The sequence below is a fragment of the Rhinatrema bivittatum genome, chromosome 10 (genome assembly GCF_901001135.1).
Source record: "Rhinatrema bivittatum chromosome 10, aRhiBiv1.1, whole genome shotgun sequence".
Classification (NCBI taxonomy): domain Eukaryota; kingdom Metazoa; phylum Chordata; class Amphibia; order Gymnophiona; family Rhinatrematidae; genus Rhinatrema; species Rhinatrema bivittatum.
Window position 1 is genome coordinate 116417032 of NC_042624.1, and position 12360 is coordinate 116429391.

Genomic DNA, 12360 nt, shown 5'->3' on the forward strand with positions numbered 1-12360 from the left:
TGATGAGACTCTCCTGCCTCCACTAGGCCTCACTGAAACACTGCTGCCTTTTATAGAGAAAGATTATATCTAGAGATTTTAATACCATGATTGTCTTTTAGATGAAGAAGGTGTAACTCTGGTAATAGATCGTTTTGACCCAGGACGTGAAGCAACTGGTTCTTTAGGAAAAGTGCCCACAGCTTTTCTTCCTGGAGACTTCTTGATTCCTTGTACAATTGGCATCCAAGGACCAGCTTCTAGAGACATGATAATCCATACTGCTGAAGACTTTAGTTTGGCTTTTAAGGTAAATGTTTTGCAGGGGAGAATGAATTCTACTTTTTCTCAAACTTAACTGACCTTTAAATTCTATGGTAAAACTACTACTAAATCTGAGTTTTGAAAGTGGTGTGAGCTGCCACAGCAAATTGCATTCTTGAATACATGAAAGTCAATGTAGTATGACTTTGGCTTAAGTAAGCAGCTTTGTACAGAACTACATTTGTAACTTTGTTTTTATATATCAGTTTTTAGAATATTCTGTAAACTCCCTGATTAATCATGTGATTTGTTCATAAGTGGGGTGACTTTTTTTTTTTTTTTTTTTTAAAAAGGGACTACAGTACTATCTCTGCGGCAAAGAAGCTTTGGATCCTTCGAAACTGGTCACCATAAGAGCTCATATCACTTACACAGACAACATGGACCACCTTAATTTTGATTTTCATTGGGCAGCTGTAACTTTGATGAACATGTTTGAATGCACTCCCATCAAACCAGTCCCAATTATACCTACTGCCTTGGCACGAAACTTGAGCAGTTATATAAATATTGCACAGATTCAGGGAACGCCTAAGTGTGGGTGAGTTCGCCTTAAAGAAAGATTTTAGGCTAACAGTTCAGTGTAATAGTGAAATTGAGGGGTTTGTTGCCTGCAGTTTTGTATTTGCAATCTTTGAAAGAGTTGCTGTATCTGCTCTTCTCCAAATAAAAATGAATTGATTTAGAATATGGTGGATAAGTTTAAGAACAGACATGTTGAAAGATACTTATCTTCTGCTAATTCTCTTCCTTATCCTGCTTGGCTAGTTCAGGGATGATAGAGCTGATAGAGGACACAACTCTTTCTGTATCATCACTGGTATTTACGGTGATGCAGCCCATGCAAAAAGCCAGTATTCTGTCTCCAGCAGATGGTAGGACATACTAATCTGGTGCAGCAGGAGCTCCAGCTTCCAGGTCTTGGTCCTTGGCCTTACTTGGTGGAGCATCTTTGCAGTTAAACTCCTCAGGTGGCTTAGTGCTGTCCCTGGATTTCTAGGGCAATGTATTTTTGCTGAAGTTCCTTAGTTAAATGAACTGCAGGCTACACTTCTATTTTTTTTTTTCTAGCTAAATTAGCTCTTGAAGGTGGCTTCCTGGTTCCCTGCAGGATTCTAATGGAGCCCAGTGGGTTAGGGGTTTTGCTAAGGATCTTCTGAACTAGATTTTTCTCCACCCCCTTCTCCCTTCTGTTTCCTCTATCAGCAGGACACCAGAGGTGAGGTAAGAGATCTTTTTTTTGGTGAAGGGAAGGTTCCATGCTGATTTGGGGCCTAATGGTGTATTTATAGCACCACTGGTTCCTATTGCCCCTTTTGCGAAGGGGTCAACAATTTGTTGAAGTCTTCCAAAGCCCTGGACATCCAGTCTCCCAGCAGATTTTCTCCCTAGCCCTGTTGCCACAGTTGAGGCCCACACTACCAGCCACTCACGTTCTGAGGCAAGTATGCCAGCGGGAACATCTACCATTTTTAATTTCCTGTGGTTTGTTCCCTCCCCCACTGCCTTCTGATATGCCTGAATCTGGGGCTAGGCGGGCTGAGAGAGCAACAAATGCAGAATCCTTTCAGGCTCTTCATTCTACTCTAGGAGCTTTTTCTCCTGACTTTTTCAATTTTTTATATCAGGCTTTCGGTGCTATACAGAGGTCTAGTAGTGGGGTAAAACCCCTCTAGATGCTACAGGTTAGTGATCTGTCCCAGGTGCTCCCATTTTAAGGGATTTGGTGCCAAGTGCTCCAGATTGGATAGAGAGGCAGTTTCAAGATGTCCCAGCTTCCAAAGCAGAGGATGACTTTACACTGTCTTCAGAAGTTGATGGTGCCTCTATCACCGACTTATTCTACGAAGATGAAATTGCTTTCTTATACCTCAAGTGGTCACATCTCTTAGAATATCAGATTCTAGGGCCGAGGAAGATCCAGTATTAGATCTGAGTCTGCAAGTCTTTAGAGTTCTTCTTCATTTGACAGTGGAGTGGAAATCCCCCCTGAAAGTTGGACTTTGTACACACTATCTGCAGCCCAGTGCCATGCAACTTCCATGCTGCAAAAACTGAGACCACGGACCTAGAGGAGATCTAAAAATGTTTTTTAAAAAGGGATATCCCAGAAAAGCAGGCAGGCCCCCCCTCATGACTTTCATGGAGCTTCTGTATCCAGCACAAAGCACCACAGCCTCACAAACACCACGGATAGTGCAGATCACCATCAAGGTTGTGGAAGAAAAAGAACATTGGGGTTTTGTCAGTCTCTCTATCTTATGGATCCTTGAGGGCCATGCCCCCTTCCACCTGAAGGGTTGTTTTGCAGGTGACGACAGAAACTAGGGCAACTGAAACAGATACTCTGTGACATCTGCTTGTTCAAAGCTTTGACACCCTTGGAAAGTAATTTACTTCCTCCCCTGGACCTGTGTGGCTGAGGGGACAGAGGTCCATCAGTCGTGCTTGTACGTGCCTTGAAGCTGTGAGCATGGCTCTTCAGCTGTTGGTGTGTTGCAGTATTGTTGTGGGCCTTGCCATGCACCTTTCGCAGGAAACGCAAAAAGGGTTAGGAGTGGTTTCTCTGATGGTTAGACCTCAAGTGGCATATCAGCAGCTGTCAGCTATGATTTGATGCTTGCTTCATAAAAAGAGTAGCTTCCATAGTAGACTCTCTGTGGGTTCTCTAGCTGCACAATTGGTCAGCAAACTCTATTGTCAACCATACTTTGACTAAGCTGCCCCTACAGAGTCTGCTATTATGAAATTTAGAGCTGGACAGATGGATGAGGATAGATTGAAGATGCTATCTAGGAGTTAGTTGTTTCGCAGTAGCGAGAGTCTAATGTACTCAAATCAAGGCAGAGTTCTGGACAGAGCTCAAGAATTTTTCCAGCTTCTTTGTAATGAGACAATGAGATTTTGCGGGTCCTGTCTCCAGTACCAGAGATTGTCTTTCTTGTTTTTGTTTCTGGTAGCAGTCTGTTCCATCAGATGAATTTTGGAGCTGCATAATATATTGCGTGGAGATCCAATTTTGGGTTCTTTGGACAAGGCGGTGTGGATTCTCGTGTTTCCTTCATTCCTTCCTAAGATGGCTTTGCATTTTTTTTTTCATCTTATCCAGATGGTATGTCTCCCTTTCAGAGAGACTCGGGTGGACAAGCATATGCTCAATTTTAGCATTTAGATGTTAAAGCTTTTCTGCTGTAATTAAAGATCACTAATAGTTTCATAACCTTGGAGTATCATTTGTTCAGTTTAGTCGGGTACAAAGGCTAGGTGGGATGTTGTCATCCTTTTACTGGAAGTGGATCCATGTTACTTCGAATCAGTGGGCCTTAGGGATGGCTATGCTCTAGAGTTTTCCCATCCTTTTTTCAAGGAAATTTATGGTTTCTTAATTCATAAGGAGAAGCCAAACAGATGACACTTTTTGTGGCTGCTGCATATAGGGGTGATGGTTCGAGTCTTGCACTTTCAATGCAGTCAGGCCTGTTACAGAGGCTGTTTGATGGACAAATCTTTCTCATCTGAATGTGTTTTGCTTCCTTCAGGAAGTGAAGCATATTTAGCATTTGGTAAGAAAATTAGTACCTCCCTGGAATATGAATTTGGTGTTCTCATAACTGGTTGGTCATCCTGTTGAGCCTTTGAGAGGTGACACTTAAGCAGCTTTATGTATATAAATTTACTCTCCCTGTTCATTATTAGTTTTTATCCAAGTTAAATCACCCTGTTCTATGTAAGACATTATAAACTAGTCTTTATATTGTCATTGTATTTGTTGAAATGTGAACCGAAGTGATTAGTAACTTTGTTACCTGAACTGCGGTATATAAAGCGGTATTTTCTGGTAGCAGTCTGGATCTAGTGAGGATGCTCGCAGGATCTACTATTGTTGCCTTGGGACGGGGCTGGTGGTTCATGAGTATTCGTCTTGATTTTGTCTCTTAGATTGGTCATTGAGAGAGCTTATCTGTCAGAAAAGGGATATTGTAAGAAGGCTGCAAATACCATTTTGTGGTCCAAGAAATTTTTTACATACTTGGCATATATGAGATTCTAGTTTTGAGGATCAGTGCTCGATTAGGAAGATCTCAGCTAGAGGAGCATCAGGGTCCGTTATCTTAGAATTACTGCAGGAAGGACTGGATAAGGGTTTGCCCTTTAACTCCCTGCTTTGGACTGAGAGCCTGTGTAATTAACTTAAAATGCGGCTTATGTGGTCCGTTTTGGCTGCCACCAAAATTCTGGCTTCTGTACTTTGAAGAAGTTGAAGGCATTTAAGGTTCTTGAGATTGCGTAGTAGGGGAATTAGTAGTCAAGTGGGCTGGTGATTAGTGTGAATCTCAGTGGCCATTTTGTGTGTTTAAAAAAAAAAGTTAGCAAATTTTATTGTGGGTGTATAAAACAGGTCTTTTTCATCTTATCCAGATGGTATGTCTCCCTTTCAGAGAGACTCGGGTGGACAAGCGTATGCTCAATTTTAGCATTTAGATGTTAAAGCTTTTCTGCTGTAATTAAAGATCACTAATAGTTTCATAACCTTGGAGTATCATTTGTTCAGTTTAGTGGTTCTAGAATGAACAGCTTTGAAGGTATTGATAACTCCTTGAAGTAAGGAAATGATAGTGGAGGCTTACATATCCAAGGGATTGCTGCTTCCAAAAAATTGAGGGTGCAAGCAACTTCATGGGCAGAATTATGCTGGGTGTAACCATGGGAGATTTGCAGAGTGGTGACCTAGTCTTCCTTGCATACTTATTCAAAACACTATTGTCTCAACCTTCGAGCCAGGGAAGAGCTTCCTTTGGTTCAGGCTTGGCATTGACCCATTCAGTAGAGGGATAGCTTGGGTACATCCCATGTATCTTGTTTGGTCTGGCAGAATGAAGAAGAATTAATTCTTACCCGATAATTTCCTTTCCTTGAGTCCAGCCAGACCAGTCCAGGACCCTACCTATTCCGGTAAATATATTATTCTTCTAATTCAGTTTTAGAACTACTTGTATGCATTAGTCTGTGTGCTGGATGTTGAGTAAAGAAATTGAAGAATGCAGGATCTTGGTTACATTACTTATATCTTTTTTCTCCCTTGGAAGCCTTCTGGTTTTTGCTTTGGGTGTAAGGGAAAGTTTAGTGTATTAAAACTTTATTTTAATTTTGTTACATAGAATGTTTGGCAGGCTGAAGTCAGCAAGGGGGAGCTTGTAAGGGGTGATGTCAGAAAACCTGTTAGTCTGTCTCTATCTGCTGGTTGGGAGGCATAACCCGTGTTTTGGACTGGTCAGGCTAGGACTCAAGGAAAGGAAATTTCACATAAGAGCTAATCTCTCCTCTTCTCATTTCCATGAGCCATAGCTCTGTTTATCAGGATGTGACACCACACACAGGGCAGGTGGTAGAAATGCCCTTCTCATTAACAGATTTAAGTTCAAACTAATTATAAGATAATCAAGCCAAAGAACTTGCTTAAGGAACAAGTCATTGTTATTACTTGTGGTGATAAATTTGATTTTTTTTTTTGACTCTTAACATGTGACCCAGGTAAGGGGTTGGCTGGGGGGGTTGGGAGGTTGGTGATACTCATGTATCTTTTCTTCATTTTTGTACCTTGTTCAAGGGTGTCTGAGTCACAGCACCCCCGGTTTTGTTGTATTGTTTATGTAAACAATAACGTTTCAGACTAAATCATTTGCAAAAAACAATGCCTGCATCATCTCTTAAATAAAAATTACTGTAACAGTATGATGAATTTAATCATTGCAAGGTTAATATCAAATAGATTTGCTATGTAGTTTATAGGAAATTTGTCTTTTGTGCAGGTATCTTACAATGGACCAAACCCGAAAACTACTGCTTGTTTTGGAATCTGATCCCAAAGCTTATTCTTTACCACTAGTTGGAATGTAAGTGACAGAATGCATTTCTTTTCTTTTTTTCTGGGTAATATTTTATACATGTTTAGACTTTTGATATTCTGCCTTTTCCAAATTTAGTCTCAAAACAGTTACAATAAAATGTAATGTCAGGTTCTTAATATAGTGCAAAACTAATCTAATAGGGAACCCAAAGGAGGGATGTAAAGATAAGATTAGAGGAGCTGGGGAAATGGATTAGAGGGGTGGATAGAGTAAGGAACCTAAGTTCATGATTGCTGAGTAAGAAGATGTGTGGTGATGCTACAGTCTAGAAATCATCAAGTTCCAGTAGTTAAGGGATGGTGGGAGTCTCAACATTGTTGCGGCTTATACCCATTTCAGATGGAGTTAGAGGATGCCCTGATCGGGTAACCAGGCCTTGGCTCTCTTCCTGAGCTAGGAAGTCTCTTCGCATAAGAATAGCAATACCTTGTTCCAGAATTTAGGTCTAAGCCTTTGAATGCATGAAGAAGAGTGTAGATTAGTCTGGCAGCAGCCAGAGAGGCAATGATAGCAGGGCCACTAGGGAAGAACTAAATTATTTTGTGGGGAGTATAGGAAAATAGCTGGGAGCCTGAGTCAGCAATTGCAGAAAGTGTTAAACTGAATCCTGCTTTGGACTGAGAGCCAGTGTAATTGACTTAAAGTGGGGCTTATGTGGTCTGTTTTGGCTGCCACCAAAATTCTGGCTTCTGTACTTTGAAGAAGTTGAAGGCATTTAAGGTTCTTGAGATTGAGTAGTAGGGGAATTAGTAGTCAAGTGGGCTGGTGATTAGTGTGAATCTCAGTGGCCATTTTGTGTGTTTAAAAAAAAAAGTTAGCAAATTTATTGTGGGTGTAGAAAACAGGTCTTTATAGCCTCTGAGATTTAGGTTTTCACTGTGAGGTTGTAATTGAGTTGGACTCCCAGACTTTGCCCTGATTTTCTTTGTTGTGAGTGAGCCCTGACAGGTAGGGCAGGGATAATAGGGGGTTTCACTTGAAGTTGCCCGCAGAAGCTTGTTAAATACTGGCAGGCTGGTGTCAGCACTGATGCACATAAGGAGTGACTGCCAACCTATTGATTGGTCTCAAACTGGTCGGAGAGCATAACCCGCTTGTTTGGACTGGTCTGACTGAAGTAAAGGAGGAAATTATTGGGTAAGTTCACGTCACATGTTTAAATGAATTAACTAATACTTTACTGGTTAACCATTTAATATTTTGTATCCCCTTTTTAAACCAGATCCCATTCTATGCCATAAGCTTGAAAGTGCTGTAGCTAAGAATTTTCCTTTTTAAATGGAAAATATATCTCAATATGTTCAGATTCAATTTTTCTTTGTCTCTAGCTGGCTGAGTGGAATTACACATGTCCACAGCCCATATGTATGGGCTTGCTGTCTGCGCTACATGTTCAGTTCTTCAGTTCAAGAAAGGTGATGATAAATTCATTTTATTTATGCTTAAAATTTAGTATATAAAACACAATTTATTTGAAGTTGCATGAGCAGAAGCAACTTTTTTTTTTCTGTTTAGATTTTTAGTATAAAGAACTGGTGTTTTAGTATAACTTCTTTAGAGATAATACTTAGAGGATTTTATTAACATGCCCTATCTCTGTGCCATCTACTGACCATTTTTATCCATTTTTAATCTGCCTTTCCGTTAGCAATAGAAAATGTATTCCTCATTGCCCCCAGACCAGTCCATATGAATGAATTTTTCTCCCCAACCAGCAGGTACAGATGGAGGATAAGATTTACTATAACTGCCTGCTTAAAGCACTGTGCCACCTGCAGTCTTTCAGTATTTCTGTCTCCAGCAGATGGCAGAGGTGCTTAAACCTGTAGTCTGGGGGACAAAGTGCTCCCAGGGGTGGCTAGGTCCATTTAGGGCTATCCTGGTTGAATAGGGACTGGCAGGTAACCTAGGTTTGCTCCTATCTGGAGGCATCTAAAAGCCAGTGGCACTGGCTCCATTTCTCATCCCTCTCCCCTTCTGAATTTCTCTTCAGATGGCCCAGGTGCTACTTCAGAGATGTATAGTTATATTTTCTTTGGGCTGTGTTAAATTCTAGGGGGGGAAAAATCTGCAGGGAAGCAGCTTTCTGAGACAGAAGAGGGAAACCATGTGAGGGGGGACCATCTGGTAAGGACAGAGTCTCCAGAGGTGCAAGGGGGTCAATGATTCTATTTGGGGCATTGGGTGAGGAAAGGAAAAGGGCCACACATTTTTTTGCTTTTCATCCACGTGGTGGCTCATGTGGAAAACATTTTTTGTGATCTGTGTGGTTTACAGCATTCATGATCTTTCACATATCAACAGGTTTGGATGTTGCAGACCGGTCCAGAATTCCACTCTGTTACCCTGTCATTTACAGATTGAATATCATCATAGTATAATGTTTATCAGCTTGTTTGAGGTGATAAATGTTCAATTTTTGAGGCTGGTTTTCAGATTCACCCAGTTTATTTTGGGGTTCATCCTAAGATTTGGTTATCCCTGCTCATTAAGGAGTTGATTCTCTTTGCTTTGATTACATACATACTGAGAGACTACAGATAGCACAGTGCCTTAAGTAGGCAGTTACAATACATCTTTTATGCTCTGTCATCTGGTAGGGGAGGAAAACCCCATCTGTCTAGACTGGTCTGGTGGGATTCAAGGAAAGAAAATAGATGATAAACCTATTTTTCTTTGAATAAGTTTTTATAAACTGGGTGAGAGGTTGTTTGAGCAGCAGAACTTGAGGCCAGAATAGTAAACTGTTAAGATAAACACTTGGATTACCATTATCAGCATAGTTTGGTATCCTTGGGAATGGTGGTGAAAACTTGAGGTATTAAATGAACGTGAAGTGTGGCTGACCTTTTCACCTTCTGTGAGGACATATTTGGAAGCAGTGCCATTGCATCCTGGAGAACTTTCAATGTTTCTGCTGCCTGTGCTGTTCCTGTCTTTTTATTGGAAGACTTCAGTTTGTTGCTGTCAGTCTGATACTTTGACGTTTTGTACAGTACACTAAAAGTAGCACTGATTAATGCAACAAAATGTTAACTTTTATTTCTGTTGAATATGAGGAAATGTAGAGTTTCAAACGGTGTGAGAGCACTGAATAGTTTTTAGTTTGAGAACCTTCTACATTTATTTTGGTTTTAATTCCTATTTAAAAAATGAAGTATCCAAAATGTGCTTTTCATTAAATGTTATATTTTTTTCCTTTTCTTTCTCTAGGGTGCTTTCCGAATCTGGGCACTTCCTCCTAGTTTTCTATTCACTAACGCACAAGGAGCCTGAGTTTTATGAATGTCTTCCTTGCAGTGGGCAGAAAGAGATGGAGTTTCAGCTATTAACCAGCTGTGAAGCAGTGCATCTTTTCAGAGTAAGCAACTTCACTCTGCATACTGGGGTAATATCGTAAATGGGGAACATCATACAGATTTCAGAGTCATGGGTGCCTTCTAATTGCATTTTTCATTTTCCCCTTCTTTCTAAAATGACACTTTCCAATTGTTCCACTGCAGAGTGTCAGCCAGACAAGCAAAAAACTGGAATGCTAAATCCTTCTATCATTTTATTTTATTTATTTCTTTTATATACCGACATTCAATCGAGATATCACATCGGTTTCCAGGTAACTGAGAGAATAGGGCGAGTTCTGCCCTATTTTACATTATAACATGATACAATTGTTACCATGTTATAATTGTTAACAGAAATACATGGAAAAATAAAATTATAGCATATATGACTTGTTGATAAAATAATTTAGGTATCAGGGTTGATTGGAGGGAGGTAAGAGAAGGGTGGGGGGAGGGGTAGGAGAAGGGAGGGTGGGAGTGTCAGGGGAGGGAGGAAAGGAGGGAGAGATGCATGCGGAGGGGGGTGTGATGTGATGCGTTCGGGCAGGTTAAGGGTCAGGTGGGAAGGCTTTTAAAAACAGCCATGTTTTGAGATGTTTTTTAAAGACTTGCAATGAGGGTTCATTTCTGAGATGGGTGGGGAGGGAGTTCCATAGGGTAGGGCCCGCTATTGTTATGGCTCGTTTGCGGGTTGCGTTGAGGTGTGCAGTTTTGAGATTGGGGACGGAAAGAAGGCCAGTGTTGGTGGACCTGAGAATTCTTTGTGTGGGGTATGGTTGTATTGCGTTGTTTAGCCAGTTCATTTTGTTTGTTTTTTTTGTGCATGAGGGTGAGGATTTTGAGATCTAACTTCTTATCCTGTTATACCAGTCTAGACATGTGAGTTTGAAGACAGGGGAGATATACCTGTTTCCTGTGACATCACTGGTACTTATGGTGATAAGGCTCGGGAAAAAGCCAGTGGTCTCCATCTCCAGTAGGTGTGGGGGGGGGGAAGCAAAGGAGCATCAGATAAGATCAGAACTTGGGGGGAGGATATTGGTTAAGACTTAGTTCCCAGGGTTGAATCTTTGCCTTGGGTGTTTTCCACACTGTAGGTGACTGTTCTCAGTGGGCTGTGCCTGACCACAGTCCCCGTTCTATCTGCATGGATGGGTGGCAGGAGTAACTATTATATTTAATGAGAACTATAAAATTAGGGAAGTGGGAAAGAACGTAAAGATTATCATACTGCGTCAGACATAGGTCTATGCAGCCCAGTATCTTGTTTCCTGCAGTGGCCAGTCCAGTGCTTGACAGGATCCCAAGGGCTAGTAAATTCAAGCTGCTTATCACAGGGATAAGAAGTGGATTTCTGCAACTCTACCTTAACCTAGTCCAAACCTTTTTTAAATAGAGCTACACTAATAGCTTTCTCAGAGGACAGGCAGGATGGTAGGCCTCACATCATCGGATGGAGCCCCGGTCTGGAACGCTGATCTCGAATCTAGAACTTTCAAACATGCCCTACTGAGCATGTGCGGCTGTAGTCATCACCCTGCCCCCTAGACAGTACCTCGGTCTCTATTTTTTTCCATGGAGCAGTATGTTCATGGGAGCCATGTGTTTACAGTATTCAGCTTTGCTCTCTCCTCAGTTTTTGTAAGTGATTTCTTTTCTAGAGCTATAGCTGTTTTTCTTTCCTTTCCCTTATAGTAGTTTTGTTTTCTTTTCCTTTTTTCCTCCTCTTTCCACTGTCTGTCAGCTGCATGGCGGGCCTTAGTCTCTGTGCAGTCTGGCAGCCTACTCCTATCCCTTATTAAATAAATACTGCATCTGCAGTTCAATATCTGTGTTTGTACTTTTCTCAGGTGCTGGCAGGACTGAATGAATGCAGTCTGTGGGTGATTCATGTAGGCCGCTGAGCCTGGGGACTCGGCTGAGTTCTTCCTGGGCAGGAGTTCCATGTCATTTCACCAATCGATTAGCATCGATGGAGGTTGAGATAGTGAAGCTATTGAGGATCACACTGTTCCTGTGGGGGGGGTAGCTCATCCTCCCCACATTCAAAGGATCTAGTCTCCACAGGCAGGAGCCCTAGACGTTTTCTCCCTTCCTGCTTGCCTGAGATGGCAGTGCAGCCTCCTTGAGAGAGGGTGAGCAAGAGCCTGGGCAAGAAGCTTTGTGCCACACTTTTTCGGTGCCTTGCCCAGTATCGGTTGCCCCTGCACATCGGTGACCAGCGCACCATTGATTTGATACGTTGATGTCTGGACCTTGTCAGAGACCAGGGCTGCCTATGAGCACCATGGTCACCCTGGACGTCGTCAAGGTGCTGGGGTGTCCCTTGCTGCTGTCAAGGTATATGACCACCCTAGATGCCAGAAGGGCCTTCTGTGCTGTGGGCATCGCCTCAGTGCACCGGAGTCATCGAGCAGAACAGCAGTACCGACCTCTAGTGTGGGGGGCCAGGACTGCCATGGTCCCCATCGATGCTCTCGAGGCCACCCTCTGCCGTCGAGGCAGCACAGAGGATATTAAGCATTGGGCAGTGGATGTCCCATCAATACTTGGCCTAGGAAGCTTCCTTTCAAGGGGAAGTTTGTTGTTTGGTAAGGAATTAGACAAGCTGGTCAAATCTGGGGGCAGCAAAGCCTCATAGACTCGTAAAGGATAAAGTTTATCCTTATTCCCGACCTAACGGGAGCTGGGGACACGTTCAGGAAACCAGACGGTGTAGTCTGGGTAGACATTTGGCCTCTCTGCCTTTCAGATTCAAAAAAGGCATCTGTGGTTTGCTCCACCCAGTAGAGGGATGTGATGCCAGT

At 42.2% G+C, this 12360-nt stretch overlaps 1 protein-coding gene across 1 annotated transcript in view; it reads left to right on the forward strand.

Annotated features, from left to right (window-relative positions):
* Positions 1-12360, forward strand: part of STIL (STIL centriolar assembly protein) — a 64609-nt gene that overhangs the window by 26359 nt on the left and 25890 nt on the right. Inside the window, 5 exon segments of the mRNA XM_029618629.1 lie at positions 102-289; positions 597-844; positions 6114-6197; positions 7541-7627; positions 9426-9573. Coding sequence (XP_029474489.1) covers positions 102-289; positions 597-844; positions 6114-6197; positions 7541-7627; positions 9426-9573 — 755 coding nt within the window.